At 36.0% G+C, this 21,947-nt stretch overlaps 1 protein-coding gene across 2 annotated transcripts; it reads left to right on the top strand.

The window, feature by feature from the left end:
* Window positions 1-413: 413 nt before the first annotated feature.
* On the top strand, window positions 414-19,023 carry LOC145801490 (chromatin-remodeling ATPase INO80-like). Of its 2 annotated transcripts, XM_082893185.1 has the most exons (24): window positions 414-844; window positions 1,529-1,607; window positions 1,832-2,219; window positions 2,327-2,762; window positions 2,888-3,088; window positions 3,294-3,404; window positions 3,743-4,170; window positions 4,288-4,396; window positions 4,489-4,569; window positions 4,679-4,851; window positions 5,557-5,682; window positions 6,141-6,302; window positions 6,393-6,450; window positions 6,546-6,776; window positions 6,935-7,081; window positions 7,563-8,123; window positions 8,275-8,535; window positions 8,642-8,749; window positions 8,956-9,050; window positions 9,178-9,334; window positions 9,665-9,862; window positions 10,011-10,166; window positions 10,915-12,576; window positions 18,094-19,023. In XM_082893185.1, the coding sequence occupies exons 1-23, from the start codon at window positions 785-787 to the stop codon at window positions 11,140-11,142; spliced, it is 4,554 nt and encodes a 1,517-aa protein (XP_082749311.1). In that variant the 5' UTR covers window positions 414-784; the 3' UTR covers window positions 11,143-12,576; window positions 18,094-19,023. The 2 variants fall into 2 exon arrangements, with proteins under 2 accessions (XP_082749311.1, XP_082749312.1); XM_082893186.1 differs by lacking the exon at window positions 1,529-1,607 and having other exon boundaries at window positions 432-844.
* Window positions 19,024-21,947: the final 2,924 nt, after the last annotated feature.

The raw sequence follows: 21,947 nt of genomic DNA, 5'->3' as shown, positions 1-21,947 counted from the left end.
TTGTGTTTGGTTTCAAATTTCTGGATTCAATTTTTTAAAATTTTAGTTTTTAGTTTTTTTAATTTTTTTAGTGAATATTTTAAAAATTTTAAGCAATTTTTTTTAAAACTTTTTTAGATGTTTCTAAAAAATAAAATATTTATAAAAAAATATTTTAAAAAATCAATAAATACACAAGAATATAAAAAAATATATGAATTCAGGTATTTTTTTTTGTATTTTTGATATTTAATAAATTTTTAAATTTTTTTTAATAAATGTTATATTTTTTAAGTGTGTTTATATTAAGTATATTTAAAAATTTAAAAATGACTTAGAATATTAAAAAATTTCGATAAAAATAAAAAATTTTAATTTTCTGAAAAATAAATCTTAAAAAACTAAATAAATTTTTATTTTTTAAATTTTAGTTTGCCACTTCTACTTAACAATTTTGCATTGTATGTTTACTGACCGGTAACAGAGAGAGAGAGAACAAGCTTGAATAAAAGGAGCACTGCAGCGCACGTTAGCCGACGACGCCCGACCGGTGCACGTTAGCGCAGCTAAGCAATGCTTCCATCTGTGTCTAGTGTCTACAATTCTTCGTCCTCTCTTTCTCTCTCTATCTCTACACCCTCCTTCATTATCGTGCGCGGCAATCCCACCTCCCCCTCGCTTTCTCTCACCTCTAGGGTTAGGGTTTGGGTTCCACAAAATTTGCATTCCCCAATGCTCTTCGGAGACATAGACATTCAGTCCTTTGGGTTCTTCTCTTCTCCACAGTGTTCTCGGCGCTCGTCCGATGGACGCCAAACGAGGATCGAAGAGCTCGTTCTCGCATTCGAATCTCTTCAATCTTGAGGTTTGTGATATGGATTTTTGCTCTTCTCAAATGGGTTGTCTCCGTTTTCTTCGGTTCATGTCTCTTTTTTGCTTGGAAGATTGAATTTAGTTTGTGGAAAGTTAAGTTATTTATTTATTATTCTGTATTTATTTTTCTATTTTTTATGGTAATTTGAATTGGGTATGTTGACTTTGTTCAATTTACACGTTCACCCGTCTGTTTGGATTGAGGGGTTGGATGAGAAAAGAAAAAATAAATAAAAATTACTTGGTTGGGTGAATAAAAAGATGAGAAACTGTGAGAAAAGTAAAGGTTTTGGTTTTGGTGAGATTTGGTATGAAATAAAAATTACTCTTTATAAAAGATTTATAATCACCCTTTTAAATATGACATAAATAAAATAAAACAACAAGGTTTAGTCATTTTTTGCCCACTATTTTACATACGCCAATGTGAGTGATTGCTTTAAAAATAGCTATATATATATCATTTTTCAAAATAAAAAGACTTGTATGTCCTGTTTTATTTATTGTTCTTCATACAAGGTGACAAATCACAATCATTTATTTTCTTTTATCTTAGATGTGAAACTACAATAATTTATTTTATTTTCTCATCTTGCAATCCAAATGGAGCCTAACTTAGGAATGAATTTTGTTTTTATTTTTGATTTTTTGGTTTTGTTTTTGCTTTCTCTTGTAGCCTTTGATGAACTTTCAACTACCACAAGAAGATGATGATTTTGATTATTATGGGAATAGTAATCAGGATGAGAGCAGAGGTGGGCACTTTTGTTTCTTAACAGTTTTAGTAATTGGTTTTTCCAAATTTTTTGGGTTGATATTCCAATGACCCATTTGGATTGAATACTCAGACATATACTTTCATTGTACAAGTTCATAATCTTATGATTCAGTTTTAGTTATTTTGGTAGACTAGACAATCTGAGCTAGCAAAGTGTTAACTTATGTGTATGATTGGCGGTTTTCTGTTGGTTTCAAATAGGTGGAGCCATGTTGGACCACAGTAATGGGATTATGTCAGGGAGGGACTTGAGTTTGACAAAGAAGAAGAGACGGTACACAGACAGTAGCGAGGAGGATGAGGACAGCTGTTATGGAGTGCATATTGCAGAGGAGAGGTATCGTGCAATGCTTGAAAAACATATTCAGAAGTACAAGAGGAGGCTCAATAATTCCTCTGCAAGTCCTGCATCTACCCAAAATGGGATGCCAGTCCTGAAAAGTAGCTCGAAGGGTCGGAAATTGGCAGATGAGCATCAAAGTCGGTTACCCGAAATTCAGTCAACATCAGCTTTTCTCAATGATGTTAGTCCTCAAAAGCTGGGAAAATATCATGAAGTAGATGTTGCGCCAGAATATGGCATTGATAGGTTTTCTTCTGTCCTAAAAACTTGTATGAATTTATGAAATGTTTCACTGAAAGTTGAATTTTGAAATGATTTTTTAATTTTATTCAAATTTGGAAATCACTTTGTAGATCATTTTATGAACATGCTTACTTGGATATTGGAGACGGCATCACTTATAGGATACCTCCAACTTATGAAAAGCTGGCGGCATCACTGAACTTGCCGATCATTCCGGATATTTGGGTGGAGGAATTTTATTTGAAGGGCACCCTTGATTTGGGGTCATTGTCTGCAGTGGTTGCAAATGATAAGAGGTTTGGGCGTAGAATCCGGGCGGGGATGGGTGAGCCTAGGCCCCAATATGAATCACTTCAGGAAAGATTGAAGGCATCGTCGGCAAGTAAATCGGATCAGAAGTTCAATCTGAAAGTCAGTGATATTGTGCTGGATTCATATTCCATCCCCGAGGGAGCAGCTGGAAAAATAAGACGGTCTATTTCGTCAGAGAGTGGTGTTTTGCAGGTTTACTATGTGAAGGTTTTGGAGAAAGGAGACACATATGAGGTCAGCAATTTTTATTTATTTGTTTGTTTGTTTTTGAGTTATAACAAGGTCTAACATTATGCTTTTGTGTTTGGCTTTGGAATGGGGTTGGTTGCTTCTTATGCTGGTATGGACTTGTGTTACAGATCATTGAACGAAGTTTACCTAAGAAGCAAAAGGTGATGAAAGACCCTTTTATGATTGAGAAGGAAGAAATGGAGAAGATTGGAAAATACTGGATAAACATTGTAAGAAAAGACATACCAAAACACCAAAGGATTTTCACAAACTTCCACCGCAAGCAACTAGCTGATGCCAGGAGGTTCTCTGAAACCTGTCAAAGAGAGGTACATACCATTTTATCTGGCCTCCTATAGCTTGCATATTGTACTTTCAATTTTCATTCTTGGAACTGATATTCTATCCTCCATGCATAATGATGGTTGATTATCATGGTTGGTATTAATTAGTAGTCTTTCATATTTCTGTTAAGCTATCTTGTTGGATATATTGTTCTATTTTGCAAGCTTACCGGTGGGGTTTATTTTCCAGGTGAAAATGAAGGTAAGTAGATCCCTTAAATTGATGAGGGGTGCTGCAATTCGTACTAGGAAACTGGCTAGAGACATGTTGGTGTTCTGGAAGAGAGTTGACAAGGAGATGGTACTTTTCTTTTTCTTTTTTTAAATTGTTTGAATAGGACTTGGTTGTTAAAGGGTTTTGACAACATAGCATCTTGCAAAGAGGCAAATTTATTTGTAATTTTAGTACAGAGCGAATAAGATATGTTCCTCCCTCTTCCTCCCTTTCTCTCTACACAAATTTAATGTAAATAGTGTTTTCAAAGAATTCCCTATGATTTCCTGGATATACTTACTTGATATCAAGAAAATAAATCCTGAGTATTTTATATGAAAAGATCATTTTGAGGCTATAAAAAATTATTTTCTTGAATAATTTTGTCAGAATAATTCTCTAATATGTATTCTTTATTTTTTTAGGCAGAAGTGAGGAAAAGAGAGGAACGAGAAGCGGCAGAAGCTTTGAAGCGTGAACAAGAGCTTCGTGAAGCAAAGAGGCAACAGCAGAGGCTCAATTTCCTGTTGTCACAAACGGAACTTTACAGTCATTTTATGCAAAATAAATCAACTTCACAACCTTCAGAATCATTGCTTGTGGGCGATGATGAATCAAATGACCAAGCTATGCTTTTGAGTTCTTCAGAAGTTATGCCTGAAGAGGAAGATCCTGAGGAGGCTGAATTGAAAATGGAAGCTTTAAAAGCTGCTCAAGATGCAGTTTCCAAGCAGAAAAAACTAACAAGTGCATTTGATAGTGAATGTTTAAGGCTGCGGCAAGGTGCTGATTTAGAGGCCCCTCAGCAGGATGCGTCAATTGGAGGATCTAGCAACATAGATTTATTGCATCCGTAAGTCCCCCCCTTCCATCCTCTTCTCCATCTTTCCTTCCTGAAGTACATAGTTGTTGGCATTTGTTTTTTTCATATCCGTTAGCGTATTGAAACCTTTCATTGCAATGCTGTCAGCTCGACCATGCCTGTAACATCAACAGTGCAAACACCAGAGTTATTTAAAGGCTCCCTCAAAGAATATCAGCTAAAAGGACTTCAGTGGCTGGTTAATTGTTATGAGCAGGTAGTAGGGCAGTCTGCATAGAGGTCTTCTTTTTTAACACTCACATATATTTCTACATGGCTGTTAACTTTAGCCATTCTGATATCTTCTAGGGTTTAAATGGTATTCTCGCTGATGAGATGGGCTTGGGGAAGACCATCCAAGCAATGGCTTTCTTGGCTCATTTGGCTGAAGTAAGTAAAATACTTGGTTAGTTTTTTTCTGAAAAGTTTGTAATAGTATCATGGATTGATTGTGGCCCCTAAAATTTTTAATACTATTTGGGCTGATTTTTCCATACAGGAAAAAAATATATGGGGGCCTTTTCTGGTGGTTGCACCTGCTTCTGTCTTGAACAACTGGGCTGATGAAATTAGTCGATTCTGCCCTGACTTGAAAACTCTTCCCTATTGGGGTGGGCTTCAAGAACGGACGGTACTCAGGAAGAACATCAACCCGAAGCGGCTCTACCGTCGGTAATTGTCCACTAGCTCGGGTTCATTTCCTTCTATTTTCTTCTTCTTCTTTTTTTATTTTTTGAAGTTATTTTATTTCTTCTTTTCTCCCCTAGTGAGATGAAAAAAGGGCATACCTTCTGGTTTTTGTGTGGCATCAGCATGTTTTAGCCAAAAGGTATGCGAATTTTTTCATCTTAGGGAAAAAAACTTCTTTTGTATCTATATATGATTACAAAGAAGGACCAAAGGATGATAGGACCTAGTTAACCTACAGAATTATGAAAAAAGAAGAAGATAAAAGAGTAAAAAAGGCAAGGGAAGTGATAACTGAAAAACTTCTGACCCTCACAAGTGTGGAATCTTACCCACCCCATGTGGAAGGGTGATTGGCTGTTTTGGAAGTGTGCAGTTCTTCAGACATCTTCTGACAAAAATTTAAGAAAAGGATTATGTTATCATTTGAAAAACAAATTACAACTCACCCATTTGGAAGATTTAAAAGAGTAATGCTACTTTACACCATCCAATCTTTGTATGATTAACTATTACAGACAATTGCCAACTTGTTCTTTTGCTTCTTAAGCCAGCTTCTGGACTTGTAATGGGATGTGTTGTCAAGAAAATCTTTTCCTCCTCCCTTTCACTGTCCATTAATCTTAGCATTTCAAAGTTGCCTTGTATCGTTCTTCTATTTAATGACAAACTCAAATTTTATTTTGCTAGGGAGGCTGGATTTCACATTCTCATTACCAGCTACCAATTGCTAGTGTCTGACAAGAAGTACTTCCGGCCTGTGAAATGGCAATACATGGTATTGGATGAAGCCCAGGCAATCAAAAGTTCAAACAGGTTCGAATTTGCGTCTTTGAAGTTACTGTATGGTGTGACCTCAGTGGTTCCTTTGTAAAAGCAGTGTGCTATCTGAAGATATGAGTGCATTACTGCCTCTACTTATTTGGTCCAGATTGAGTAGTAAGCTTTGTCCTTGCATCTCGCCTCCCAAAGAAAAAAAATATAAATAAAAAAGAATAAATGGATGCATATTAATCGGTATTTAAATTTTGAATTTTCAATAGAAGTTTATAGATGTTTGGTTTTTTTTTAATCATTATATTATGTCTACGCTTGTACACATCATATTTTAAATTTATGTGTTATCTTCTATGTATAGCACTATCAATACTTATCATATTCCAATATCATTTTTTAGCACAGAAGTACAACATGTAGCTGTTGCAATCTTTTTAAAGTTATATTATCACTACATACCTTACTCATCATCTCTCTGATCAACTTTGATCCCACAGTATTAGGTGGAAGACACTGCTCAGTTTTAATTGTCGGAATCGCTTGCTTCTGACTGGTACGCCTGTCCAGAATAACATGGCGGAGTTGTGGGCCCTATTACATTTCATTATGCCGACTTTGTTTGACAGCCATGAACAGTTCAATGAGTGGTTTTCAAAAGGGTATGCTTCCTTACAGAAGTCTTATTTTCTTTCTTCAAATTGAGCTTGTGAATTAAGAACATTCCTTTCATATTTATCACATATTATCAGGATTGAGAATCATGCGGAACATGGGGGCACTTTAAATGAGCACCAGCTTAACAGATTGGTGAGTAGTCTTCTAGTTTTTATAATTTCATTGTGAATATAGCTGAATATATTGTTGGTTGAGGTTTTTCTTATCGATATTTTGTCGTCTAACAGCATGCCATTCTAAAGCCTTTCATGCTGCGGCGGGTTAAAAAAGATGTGGTTTCCGAGTTAACCACTAAAACTGAGATCACAGTGCACTGCAAGTTGAGTTCTCGGCAGCAAGCTTTTTATCAGGCTATAAAGAACAAGATATCTCTTACGGAGTTGTTTGACAGCAACCGGGGGCATCTTAACGAGATAAAAATTATGAACTTAATGAATATTGTCATTCAGCTGAGGAAGGTATTTTATTAGTCTTGTTACAATTCCTGCTTTTGTTTGATTTATCTCTATTTCATAGCTTGAATCTTGTATGAATTTTATGTGACATTTGTGTCAAATGTTTCAGACTTCAATGGTTGTATACCATCAATGAGTGTTTCTTTTCTATGTTATGGTAGGTTTGCAACCATCCCGAATTATTTGAGAGGAATGAAGGATGTATATACTTTTATTTTGGAGAAATTCCAAATTCTCTTCTGCCCCCTCCCTTTGGGGAGTTGGAGGACATATACTACTCTGGAGGTCACAATCCTATTACATACAAGGTACTTTCTAAAGCTGTTTTCGGTTTTGTTCCAGTTATCATTCTTATTTATGCACTCATGTGGCCATGAAATTATCTTACCAGTTTTGGCTATGTCATCTGGTTCTTTGTCGCAACATTTTGCACTGCCAGATTATGCAATATATAAGAAGACAAGTAGGCGTTTTTAAGCACTGTAGTTGGATACATTGCATCTCTTAAATAATTTGGACCCATGATTGTTTATTCTTACAAATTGATCAATAGAGCAACAACCAATAGTTATTCACCTTTGAAACTTCCAAGAAAGAAAAAAAAGATGACACACATTTTTGTTCTTACAAATTAGTCAATTGTATTACATGTTAGCCCAAATGGCAGTATCAGTATGTACTATTCTATTAGATTTCATGCTCTTCATAATATGCACTCTAATATATACGAACTTGTATATACATTTCTTGGTTATTATCATGGCTAAAGGTTTCTGTATTGCCTTCCAGATACCGAAACTGGTCTACCAAGAAGTTGTTCGGAGTTCTGATGCACTTTGCTCTCCAGTACAGCATGGTGTTAGCAGAGAATCATTTGAGAAACATTTTAACATTTTCTCCCCGGAAAATATCTATCGATCAATGCTTCCAAAAGGGAATAGCTCAGATGGGTGTTTTGCTAATAGTGGAACATTTGGGTTTGCTCATTTGATTGATTTGTCCCCAGCAGAGGTGGCATTTCTGGCAACTGGTTCTTTTATGGAGAGAATATTGTCTTCTATTATGAGTTGGGATCGGCAGTTTCTGGATGGAATCGTCAACTTGGTTATGGAAGCTGAGGATGGTGATCTTCATTGCAGTCAACTTGAGAGGGAAAAAGTAAGAGCAGTCACACGAATGTTGTTGCTGCCATCAAAATCACAGGCCAATTTGCATAGAAAGAGACTTGCAACGGGTCCTGGGGGTGTTCCGCTTGAGGCTTTAGTCAGGTCACATCAGGATAGGTTTCTATCCAATGTCAGGCTTCTTCATTCAGTGTACAGTTTCATTCCAAGAACAAGAGCGCCCCCTGTAAGTTCTCTCTTCTTTTTTTTTTTGTTTTGTTTTTGTTTTTGTTGTGTGTGTGTGTGTGTGTGTGTGTTCTTGTTATTTCCTTTATTATTAATCAGGAAAAGCTTAATATTTGCATCTTTCTTTACATTGTTTCTCGTGTGTTCGATAGATCAATGCCCACTGCTCAGATAGAAACTTTGCTTACCAAATGCTTGAAGAACTGAATCACCCTTGGCTTAAGAGGTTGTTTATTGGGTTTGCGCACACATCTGATGGTAATGGCCCTAGGAAGCCAAATGGTCCTCCTCACCATTTGATTCAAGAGATTGACTCTGAACTACCTGTTTCACAACCTGCCCTGCAGCTCACGCACAAGATCTTTGGTTCATGTCCGCCCATGCAAAGCTTTGACCCTGCAAAGATGCTCACAGTAGGAATAATTCTTTACTTTTAATTTTTTTTCTTGGTATTTATCATTTGGATTGTAGCCATGTTCGAGACAATGCTGAAGCTGAAATTTTAATATGCTTTGTTAGGACTCTGGGAAGCTTCAAACACTGGATATACTATTGAAACGCTTGCGGGCAGAAAATCATCGTGTTCTTTTATTTGCTCAGATGACAAAAATGCTAAATATTATTGAGGTCTCTCTCTCTCTCTCTCTCTGATATTACTTGATCGCCCAAGGTCAACATTTGGGACTTGAAAAGATGAAACTCACTTTAGCCAAACTTGGACTACATTTAAACAACTATTTCTGGCTTCTATATGTTCCATAGGTGCATGCCTGTGTGCATGTGTTTTTTTTAATTTTTTTGAGACATTTTTTTTTTCTGCCTTCCATTTGCAGGACTATATGAATTATAGGAAATATAGATACCTACGGCTGGATGGATCCTCCACCATAATGGATCGCCGGGACATGGTTAGAGACTTCCAGCATAGGTAGGGGTTTTTTAGGACTTTTATTGTAGTTTGCATTCTTTCTTCTTTTGTCAATCAATTATTTCCCCCCCAAATATGGATCTGTGCAAGTGTCTTTATTGTCAACTTAATTATTGTCTTGTTGCAGGAGTGATATATTTGTCTTTTTGCTGAGTACAAGAGCTGGTGGACTAGGCATCAACTTGACAGCTGCCGACACTGTCATTTTCTATGAAAGTGACTGGAATCCAACATTGGATTTACAGGCAATGGATAGAGCTCATCGTCTGGGTCAGACGAAGGATGTTAGTTTTCTCTAATCACTTATTGATGTGAATCTTTATTTTCTCCAAGCTTTTGCTTACGTTTTCACAGAATTTTTGGAGTCCATTTCCTGCTTATGTTTAGTGATTTGTTTAGATGCGAAATCTAGAAAGCCCCTTTTCATGGTTGTAGAAAAGGTTCTTTTGTTCGAATTGTGAATCATGTATTCTAAAAACTATGCTTTGCTCTCTCTCTCTGGCTCCCTCCCCCTCTGTCTTATGTTCATGGAATTTCATATCTATTGAATAATAGTGATTCAGAATTGTGTATTACTATTAGTTTTGATTCCAAATTCTCTTTTCATAATGTAGGTCACTGTATATCGATTAATTTGTAAAGAGACGGTTGAAGAGAAGATCTTGCAGAGGGCAAGTCAGAAGAACACTGTGCAGCAGCTTGTCATGACAGGTGGTCACGTGCAGGGTGAACTCTTGGCGCCTGAGGATGTTGTTTCTCTACTTATTGATGATGCCCAATTGGAGCAGAAATTGAAAGAAATTCCGCTTCAGGTCGGTCTAATTGTAATTTCTTGTCGTCCTTTTTTTAAAGACACTATATATATAATCATTGCTCAGCTATAGATTTGAGGCCGTTTCATTCTTAAAAATCATCTTTGGAATGATTTAAGGTCCTTTAATATTATTTTTTTCTTACCAGGGTAGGGATGGACAAAAGAAAAAAGGTGGAACGAAAGGTATACTGATAGATGCAGAAGGTGATGCATCTTTGGAAGATCTTACAAACATTGGATCACAGGAAAATGTATCCGAGGCCTCTCCTGATCCTGAGAAAGCGAAGTCCAGTAATAAAAAGGTATGGAAATTTCATTTGGTTTTCTATTTTGGGTCTCAAACTGGCATCTTGATTTCTCAATTTTTTCTAGATAATAGGTGGCTAAACTAATTTACTTTAAAGGGTCATGACATGTTTTAGGGAGAGATACTTAATGCAAATGAAATCTGATTATTTCTCAAGAAAAAAAAAATCTGAACAGTTAATATTGTTGTTGTCATCTGGCAGAGGAGACTGCTCTGTTCCAGGAGGCGGTCGGTTTTTACCCATAATACCCACTTACAGTCGAGGAGTGTATTACTTTTCATTGTTTTTGGTGTTGGTGGCAAATTTAACCCAAAATTGTAAACCTGCCAATTTCACCTGTTTGAAACCCATTTAAATGTATAAATTCATAAATGGGTTGCATTTGTCAACCAATTTAAAATTGGGTTTAAATGGGTTGTACACGGTACCTGTTGAGTTTGGATAAAAAACAAGCAACAAAGCAAGGAACCCACCACCGCCACTACCTTCTCCACCATCTATTGAAAAATGAGTTAAATATAATAAACGGATTGGGCGGGTTGATTTGTTCAACCCGTCCCAAATTCAACCCAACCCTTTTATTAATTGTATAACCCATTTTGATCTACCGAAATTGGCCTGTTTGCCACCCCTAGTTTTTGGTATCATGTAAGTTCGTATTCGCAAATGTGTCAGTTAAGGTCAATGGCTACATTCTAGAATTCTTCTTTTACGGTTGTTGATGCATGAGTTGTGTGTGCAGAGGAAAGCTGCTACTGAGAAGCAAACTCATTCAAGGCTGAACCCTCAAACTATTCCAAAATATGTAGACTCTTCATCCCCTGATTACAAGTTGGATGATTTGCTTCAGAACGCTGATACGCAACAGCAGAGTTTGAAGATGCCAAAGAGGCCAATGAAGAGCGTGAATGAAAATCTTGAACCGGCATTTACTGCTCCAATGGTGGTTTTGGAGCAAAAACAAAACTAACATGTCAACCTGTCAGAATTCTGGTTTCAGATCTGGAGTTGAGGAAGATATTTCAAGGTATAGTAATGACTTTTCAACTGAGCAAGTCTTGAACAAGAAATTCTGCTTTGATCAATCAGAGACTCCAGCCTTTGTTCTGTGGAGAGAATGCAAACTCGTGTCATTGCGACAACTTAACTTTACTGGGACTTCTGGAGCAGGACAAAGGGCAAGCAAGTGGAACTGTATGATAGTGTTGTACAGATCATTTGTTCCGACTTTTTTTTTTTTGGCACTTTGGCTAGTTATTACACTGGAAGATTTTAGCATGCATAGGTAGTCTCTTTCTCACACACACACATTGAGGTTGTAGATATCATACTAGATCAAGGATTTTGTAGACAGCTGAAAACTCATTTTTTGGGTGGAATGGAATAACTTGCTGAAGGAGATTAGAGCATTTTGGAGCCTCTCTCTCTCTCTCTCTCTCTCTCTCTCTCATCAAAGATTTGAGCAACTGAATATTTTGTAGGAAAGGGATAGCTGGGAGAAGGGAGGAGGTACTGGATAGGTAGTGGATGGATTAGGGTTAGGGTCGGGATTAAGATTTTTGATTTGGTTTTTGAAATAGAGAAGATGAAGAAAGGGTAAATTTGTCACTCTACTTTGGATTTTGCTTTAAACTTTAGAGGGCTGCTCCCTTACAGTTTTACCATAACATAAAATGTTAATTTTATTTCTATACCTATTCTCTCAAATTCTAATCCTAACCCTACCCCCCTAATCCCCATCCGAGCCACCATTAGCTCTAGCCACCCTCCTATGCCCATCCGTCGTGTGCTCCGTACTCGTTCATAAGCATGCATCTCGTAAGGAACTATTATTCAGTTAGGTTTAACCTTCATGAGAAGTAAATGGGTGCTCAATCCAATAAGTCACACAACTGAGTTATTAATTTTTGAGTTATTAATTTTTGTTTTCTTTGGCATTGTTATATTTAGTTATATTTTCTCTTTCTCTTTCTTATTATTTTTTACAAATCTAACATTCAAACGTAAAGTTCACCTTTCACTGTCCAAGTTTCTTAAAATTTAGCACACCAACAAATACCATTTAGTGTCCGTTTAGCAATCTAGGTTTGGGCTAAATTAGCCACCAGCCAAAATAGGCTAAATTAGCCACTACCAGACAAAACACATTCACGTGCTTACAAACAACTCAGCGCAAGGTGAATTTACCAAACTATCCCTCTGCCAATCTATTTCACACCAGCACCGCCTCAAACCGCACACAACACGCTTCTTATCTAGGGCACGGGCAGACATTGAAGCGAAGGAGGTGATTTGACGTTGAACGGCGAAGAAGACTAGCGAAGCTTGCCATAGCCCAACGCCACCGAAGTGTACATCTGCGGCGACACTACAACTTAGCGTCTAAAACACCACCGATTGTCAGGTACTGGTTGTTTTTCTCTTTTGTTTTTGTTTTTTTTTTTTTTTGTGCGTAATACCATCTCCTTCAACCCAATTTGGTGGGTTCATCTGTGAAAGTCATTGTTCTAGGAGATTCAAAATTTTCCTCTAATTTTTTGTTTGTGTTTATGTTTATTTTTTGTTTGGCGTGTGAGAAACCCACTGTTGTATGATGGAAATGATACCAAAAACATTTACTGATGGACACTCACTGATGCAAATTTTTAGTTTTGGACGATTGCTAATGGAAAAATAATTTTGTTTATAAACGATTACTTTCGGTTTTGTTTGCAAATTAGTTTGGAAAATTTTTTCTGAAATTTTCTTCAGAAATCTGAAATTTTCCTCATCCCTTTCATTCTTGGCAGCATTTTTGGGATTTGCCCTGATTATCTTCAACTTCTGTGCAGTAATTCTTGAAATTAATCTACACAAACTTAGGAAAAGAAAGTCCCTGATTTCATTACCCAAATAATTTCTTCTGTAATTAACGGTGAACAAATAATTTCAGAAACCGTATTCTCATGTTCTTAACAGAAACTGTATTGTCATGTTCTTAACAATTAATTTTGTTAATGTAATGCAACAAACCTTAATTTTTCGTTTCAATTGTTCTTAAGAATTTTGTTTGGGATTGTCTTTATTCAAAGGTTTACCACACAATTTATGCCCTAGTCTATAGAGAAGAAGAACAGAAAGGTAACAGATGAGAAATATTCAAATTAGCTTTTTGTTAATTTTTAGGATAAATTATACTAGTGACCTTCAAATTTTTATTCAAATTGCACTTGAATCTTTTAGTTTTTTAAGCTAAATTCCATGGTTTATCAAAGTTTGAGGAAACTGCATAGGCTTCATTTTCATTTTCATTTTCCTAAGGTTGTATTTGGAGTATGGATCTGGATAAGAATTTGAAAAGCTAAACAAAAAATATAAGTAAAATATAATTGCGATGTATCAGAAAAACGAGGTTTCACAATTATTTTTCATTCTTGGCAGCTTTTTTGGGATTTGCCCGGATTATCTTCAACTTCTCTTCAATAATTCTTGAAATTTATCTAGACAAACTTAGGAAAAGGAAGTACCTGATTTCATTGCCTACGAAATTTCTTCTTTAATTAACGGTGAACAAATAATTAATGACAAAACCTTGTTCTCCCGTTCTTCACAATTTTTTCTTAATGTGATGAGATGAACCTTAATTTAAGAAACATTTGTTGTTAAGAATTTTGTCTGAAATAAATTTTTTCTTTATTCTCAGTCTCTGTTACACAGGGATTTTTCAATTTTATTTTCATTTCAACGATTAGTAGATATGGTTCAATCGATTTCTGTTACATATATATATATATATATATATGTATGTATATCTGTTAACTGAATTCACACTAAAAATGTACATATGAAACTCATTCTTGTTTGTTCCATTAATTGTTGGGACACTTGTTATTTTGTGCCTGATCAATCTGTTTGATTTGTCTAGTGGGTATAATTTTCTTTTTTTTGCTATTTGGGTGAATCTATATGAGCTTTTGGATGGATACTGAAAATTCAACAACATCCTTAACTTCCCCGCATCCATCAGAACTAAACACGTGTTGTAATTATTTGGATTTAAATACTTTTCTAAATTCAAATTAATGACATACTTTATTTATTTATTTGGGTCTGGAATAGTCGAATAGACACGTCATCATTTTGACAATTTGTGTAAAATGCTCAAATTATGGTATGAAGAAATTTATAATTGAAAACTTACCTTTTCCCTATTGTAAAACCCATTTTTAAATAACAAATAGGGACATTCCTCAATTTATACATAACAATTTCCTGAACTATGAATAATGTGGCACCTACATGTTATCATTAGTCTTTCACACAGTCAGGAAACATAGCATGGCTTCGTTTACCTCTACTGCAACTTCCAGTACATGGCCACGTCGGATGTGTGCTTGTAGCTATGGCCAATGTATTGTAAAGATATCCAAGTTGACCAAAAATCCAGGGCATTTGTACTTTGCATGTCCCCGCCCTGTAGTGAGTGTCCAATTCATTAACGGTCATAACTGCATTTCATTCCGAACCAATCGACTAATAGCTTCGTCATTTTCACTCGTCAACCCTATGTTAGTTGGATTGGTTGGTGCGAAGAACCAAGGTGACAGAGCACGGACTATGCCTCATCCAGAAACAACATTGTCATGCAATTGCGGGATGATGTCATACACATTAACAGTTATTGCGTCTCCTTAAAACCATTGTCTATGTGCTATACATTGTTGTTATCATTTTCTTGTTGCATATGTAAGGAAACTTAGGAGGTTGTATGAAGGTTGATTGTTATGACTTTAAGCTTGCCTTGCGTTCCATGACTAGTTTGGGGGAGACATTAATGACTACTTTTATGTACTGTTTCTATTTCGAGTAATGCTAGAGACCCCAAATATTCTACCAAAAGTTTTACCAATTGTCTTACATGGATGTGGGACCCACGCAATGTGGATCCCATGTGGGTTCCACACCCATGTGAGACATTTGGTAAAACTTTTGGTAGAATTTTTGGGGCCTTTAGCATATTCAATATTTGTATTCGTTCTGCATGAATGTTATGTGTTTGTAATGCTATGTTAATTAATGTGCAATGGTTATATACTGTCAATATTAGCATCCAATTAATGGTGTTTATTGTGCAAAGGCCATACATTGTTCATGTGGCAACCAATTTAAATTATTGTGTTATGGTCTTATATGTATGTATATAACAAGCAAATTTGTGATGGTGATAATTTTGATCCGTAAATTAGTTGCCTTAGCTACGTGGTTAGTCCAAATGGTTTCCATACGTACTTTTTCTCGTACCCAATCGAAAAACAAAGGCATTGCTCCAGATAAGTCAAGCACTGTGGAAGAGACACACAAGCAATTAAACTACAAGGCATCTTGGGACAGTGAGTCAATCTGAATTTTCCTGTAGCTGATTGTTGATGAGATTACAAAAGGAAATCGGCCATTCCTAGTCCTAAGTGAAGCTGTGTATAAGTCATTGGCAAGGAAATTTGAGAAAAAAATTGGAAGAAAACATGGCCTGAAACAGTTGAAGAATAAATACATTAGTCTGAAAAAAGAATGGAATTCTTGGAGGAAGTTAATGAATTCCAGCAGGGGAGTGTCAGGGATTGTCTTTGACATCGAAACCGGTATGTTTCAAGCGTCTGATGAATGGTGGGTATAGCAATCTCAGTTTTGACCCGATTCTTGTGGTATCCCAGACTCGGGTTTAATGTTTTTATACTGTTGTTTATCTCTTTCTTCCCTTGTATCTCTTTGAAATTGGCTTTGGGGTTTATGTGGTTGTGTTTGGGCAGGTTGATTGCTTGTCTTTCAAACCTTGTGTTGCCTAGAATTTTGGCCCTCCGCTCAAGCGGCATTTCTTGTGCTCGAGCAGGCTTTGCAAACACTCAGTACTTTTGTAGGTCTGCAAAACTATTGAGAGGATGATTTTTACGCTCAAACGGCATTTCTTATGCTCGAGCGAGTGGCGATCAAGCGGCCTTTTTTGCTCTCGAGCGTTGGTCTGTTATCTGCAAAACTACTGGATGTGTGTTTTCTGCACTCGAGTGTCATTTCTTACGCTTGAGCGATGAGCGTCTTGCTCATTGTGTCTTGGCGCTCAAGCGGCTTTTTTTGCGCTCAAGCGAAACAACTTTTTGTGTCTAATGCTCGAGCGTCAACTCTTGTAGTCGAGCGGACTGTGTGTATATCAGATTGCGAAAATGACTTTTTACATCACTTTTTTCAGATCTTTTTTTCCTAAAACCTAAAGTTGAGACCCTCTCTCTCTAAAACACGCATTCTCTCTCTCTCTCTCTCTCTATATATATATATATATTTTCACCTACTTCTAGTGATTTCCTCACCCTAATCCCTTTGATAAAAAAGGTAGATCATCTCAAGATCTCCATTTTGGTTCGAATAGAGTTGGATTTGGGTATCTTTGAAGTTTCACTCTTTCTTGGCTCGTCTTCTCTCTTTGAGGTAGGGTTTTTTCATATGATTTTTAGCTTAGTTATTTATCATTGTGTAACAATGGTGGGATTTAGGCGTAGTTTGAGCAAACCTAGGGTTTGGGTGTGAAATAAATAGAGGGATCTCTAAGTGAATATGAAATAAATGGTAATGGGGTTGAATGTGAAGTTGTACTGTGGCCAAATACTTGAATTGGGCCATTTGGGTTGATATTTGAAAAAATGGGAGTTTTGCCCTAAATGGGTCAAATTGTTATTTTGTATAAACAACTGAAATTGATAATAATAATGTGCAATTGGATGATTGTTGATGTAAATGGTGGAGTTGGACACGTGTTGTCTCTTACTTATGGAAATTTGAATAATTTATCTATTGAGATGATTGTATATCTGTTTAGAAATATTTATCTTGAGCTATTGGTGGAGGATAGCTATGATTGTTGTAGAAATTGCATGAGGATTAGGTAAATTGAAATTAATCTATTGTTGATTGTCATTGAATATGACTATGATTTATATACATTGCATATGTATGATGTTTAGAATGAGATAGAAGATGGACGCCATTGAAATTAAGTTGGCCGGAGTGTCTAGGGTGAAAGTCCCGAAATCTTGTGTATACATGGGTGTCGATCTCGCGGACGAAATTTTCGTAAAATGGTAGATTTGAAGTGTTTGTGTGGTAATGTATTGAATTGAAAAAAAAACACTGAGTTGTAGTCTCAGTTAGGTTATAAAAAATAATGAAATTGACTCATGAATTGAGAATACTGAATGAACTTAAAATGAATTGGAATATGAACCTTGGTGTCCTACGGTTATATAAAATGTAGAAATTTTGTCACCGGTATTGTATATGCGCATTGTACTTATATCTTTGTTAAGTCGCATATACTGTGTTAGATTATTTTTACTAGGCTTTAGCACACCCTAATTAGGGAAAACCATTTTCAGGTGCTAGAGACATGCTTTCGCTAGGGTAATAGCTTGGAGGGACTTTGGGAGCAAGAGTTTCTTTATTTTGCTGTATTCTTTTGTATAGCCAAGGGCTTAAATTGTATTGAGCTAGACTCACTTTTGTGTAACCAAGTCATGACTTAGAAAGATGTAAGCCTATAGGGCATATGACTATTTGTTTAGTTTCAATTTTCTCAATATTGTAACACATGCTGTAGATTCAGGATGAATATTTGTAAATGTATATCGCATGTGTTAACTTTTGTAAACGAACTCTAATGAATGAAAGTATTTCATTTCTATTATTCTTCCGCTTATGAGTTAGCTTTATCGTTTTTTTTTTTTTTTGGGCGTTACAGTGGGACAAGATGGAATCGATAAGTACAATGTAATTTCCGTATGTTTGTTTCGTTTCATATTTTCCTGTTAACAATTATTTTTTTCATTTTTGCTATTAGTAAAAATTTCACCTATTACATGTAACGTTTTCTTTTTTTTATCAATGTTCAATTTTGCAGACAAACAAGGCGTGTGCAAAGTTCAAGAAAAAAAACTTTGGAACATCGTGAGTTGCATGGAGATGGTCTTTACAGGGGCATCAGTTACTGGTAAGCACCATTGGACCTCGAGAGAAAAAGTTGTTGAAGCTGCCGATGTCTTATCCGATTCTGTGGATAGTATTGGAGCCCAACCATTTGTTGATCCGATACCGACACGAGTAGAGGATGTGGATTCAGATTCTTTAATCGAACTAGTTTAGACTGATGTGAAAAGGAAACGAACTCCGTCAACAAGTTGTGCAAAGTCGAAGAAGGCAACAAGTGAAGTGTCAATTATAGCGGAAAGCATGAACAATCTGACAAGTGTTGTTCGTACCCAGAATCAGCAAGTTACGGTCAGGCACCTCACAGGTAACGAATCACTGTACACAATTTCGGAGTGCATGCAACGGTTGAGGAACATTCCTTCCCTTCTTGGTACGCCGCTATTCCATTTTGCGTTGACACTAATGGATAACGCAGATTACTGGGAGATAATGATGTGTCAGCCTGATGATGACAACATTATAAGCTGGCTCACACAGAAACAACTACAGTGTAGTGCGGCGGCGCTGTTTGCTAACTTGTTCGGGCCTCGCCGAGTTTGATAGCAGTGTGATGCTGAAGATGCGTTCCTTTCTCTTGCTTTAAAAAACATTTAATTACGTTCATGTTGGACTTGTAATAAACAGCATGGTTGTACGTGCTTTTTTCATTTTTTTTTGTGTTTTTTTTTTCTCAGGTTTGGTCAAAAAATATTTGCATGTTTGTGTCCATTTTTCGACGATTACATAGGATGGTTGTGTGTGTGTGTGTGTGTTTTGATGGAACAAGATGGTTGTGTTTGATTTTTTTTTTTTGGGAATTAGATTCGCAACGGCGGGCTGCCATGTCTTGCTTGTTTATTTATTTATTTTTGTTTATTATTATGTTACTTTTCCGTTTGTATGGTTGTGTTGGTAATGCAATTAATGTTTTATTGGTTTGTGTATTACCAATTACCACCAAGTTCACTGTTTCTTTATTTGATATCATTTTACATGCAATTGTACCTTGCTGTTAGGCATGATCACCATGGTGACGCAACATAAATATTTCCAACGATGTTGGCAATCTGTATTTGGAAATTGTTATTACCTTTAAGCCACTGCATCATGTGTAAACTGATTGAAACCGTTCCACTGTTGTAGGTTTTGCTTGAATCGACATGATGAATCCTGGGGATGGAAGCAGCAATGACGATTTAACGGAAATGCTTAACAAAATGGCCATATAGCTGTAACAACAAAACAACTGGACATTTCTAGAAGCATGTCGGTATGTTCAAGAGTGGTATGAAAAACACATATCTAAAACGCCATGTCGCACTTCAATTTTGACCGGGCATGCATAGATAATTGAACTACATACGGGCCATATGGGTCAATTTGAGGAAAATGTGTGCATGCCGAAGGAAGTTTTTGCGGCTTTGTGTCACACATTAGTAACTGATTTCGGGTTACAAGTACCGCAACGTTCACATGGCTTAGCTGTTGAAGAAAGCGTTGCAATGTTTATCTACGTATTGAGAGGGTTACAAAATCGCGAAATCCAAGAATGATTCCAACATTCGGGGGAGACTGTGTCCCGATACGTGCATAATGTATTAACGGTAATGATGGAGTTCATTGTTGTACATTGTAGGCCAACATATAGTTAACAGCATCTACATCTATACGTGCGGTTTAAACGGAAATACCTACCATTGAAGATACTATTTTAAAACCTCACTCAATTAAGTATGTTTGCCTTATTATTATATTTTAATGGATGTGACGTATGAAAAATAACCATTACATGTACCCGTAGCAGTAACAAAACAATTAGGTTGTTGGCAAGACTGTATCAGAGCCATAGACGGAACACATGTTACTGCACGGGTTACGGGACCAGATGCCGCAACATATTTTGGTAGGAAATACTGTTGCACGCAAAATATCATGGTTGCGTGCGATTTTGACATGCGTTTTTATCTTCGTATCACTTGGATGAGAAGGAAGTATGCCCGATAGTCGCATCTTTAATGAGATACTAACAAATGACAATGTCCTATTTCCATATCCTAAACAAGGTAACACATTGCATTGAAAATATTTGGGTACATAATGTTTGGGAAAACATCGTTAATTAAAAATTCTCCAAAATTTGGTGGTTTGTTTGAAATTCTAGTACTATTTGCAGGCAAATATTATCTTGTTGATGCTGGCTATTCGAACCGGGTTTGTTACCTAGCACCTTTCAAAGGCAACCGTTACCACCAACAACAATTCCGCGTTAGTGAACGGTACAGGACAACAAACACCCCCAATGAATTATTTAACAAAGTTTACTTGTCGTTACAAAGTGTGGTGGAACGCACTTTCGGTACCTGGAAAAATCAATGGGGGTTTATTAGAGACATGCCTCGGTATGATTTTACAAATGTACAAGTTCAGTTAGTAGGTGCGTCAATGGTGTTACATAATTATATACGTAGAAATACAGGCAATCCAACAACTATTAACCCCATCTTGAATGAGGAAAAGGCTATGACAATAGTAAATGCCATACCAGAAGTTGAACATGACGAGGATGGTTTAATGGTTGTGGATGAGGACCTGCATATGGCATTAGTGCGACTTTGCATATGGGACAAGTTAGTATACATGTGTAATAACGGAATATTAGGAAATATATAATAGTTCACCTTATATTCGTAGGCTTGTAACATTGGTTACCTACGAGGAAGAGGTTATATGTAAGTATATTATCATGTACAATATGTATGTGTTTACATGAGAAATAATCCCTTTCAATTGTTTACGTTCCTTACTTTGTAAAATTATTGGGTTGGTGAAGGACAAATTTTGTTACGCACTTGTAATAATTAAGTAGGATAGCACGATAGGCAACCGCGATGTTATGATTTGACGATTGTGACACAAAAACTAAAAACATTTAAAAAGTAAAATGGGCCTGTAATGTGTGGCCGTCACTTGAATTGTGGGTCAAAGGTAGGACTATAATTTTCAAAAATTTTCGCTTAACAAATTGGGTAAAAGAGACCAACGCGTAATTTTTCAAATTATTGTTTAGAAAAATTTTTAGGATAAAAATTTTTAAAAATGTTCCAACAAACGGTTACAATCGATGACATAAATATTTTCAGATATTTGCCTTTTTCTTAAAAAAATAAATAAAACCGAATTCATCATTTTCCACGTCATTTAAAAAAAACATAAAAACTTTTTTCAAACAAAAAAATAAATTAAAAAAAAAAGACAAAAAAATAAAACCGAAATTTTTAGTTTTCATATCATTTTTTTTATAAAAAAAAAAAACCTTTTCAAAAAAAAAAAAAAATTTTAAAAAAAAGACAAAAAATAAAACCAAAATTATTATTTTTCATGTCATTTAAAAAAAATATTAAAAACCCTTTTTAAAAAAAAATAAAAAAAACCGAAATTTTCATTTTTCAACGCCATTTAAAAAAACATAAAAAAGTCTTTTCCAAAAAATTAAAAAAAATTAAAAAAAAAGAGAAAGAAATTACTCGGCTGACGTGCCCAGCAGTGTCAACTTTCACCCAAGGACAGTTAGGTAATTTCACGTGTGGACATCTCACTAAAAAATCAAAAAGTCTATCTCAAATCACACTTTTTGATCTCAAATTAAAATAAGGAAAATGTCTCGTAACTCAAATTTTGTGGCTTAAAAGTGGCTCAAATGGCCTTGGCCATTTTTATGTTGTTCTGTACTCAAAACGACGTCGTTTTGGCCATTTAAGCCACTTTTGAACCACAAAATTTAAGTTA

This window comes from Camellia sinensis, chromosome 10, assembly GCF_055761805.1.
Source record: "Camellia sinensis isolate YWXY chromosome 10, ASM5576180v1, whole genome shotgun sequence".
NCBI lineage: Eukaryota > Viridiplantae > Streptophyta > Magnoliopsida > Ericales > Theaceae > Camellia > Camellia sinensis.
Note: the sequence above shows the minus strand (reverse complement) of the source record. Positions and strands in the feature narration are given on the sequence as shown.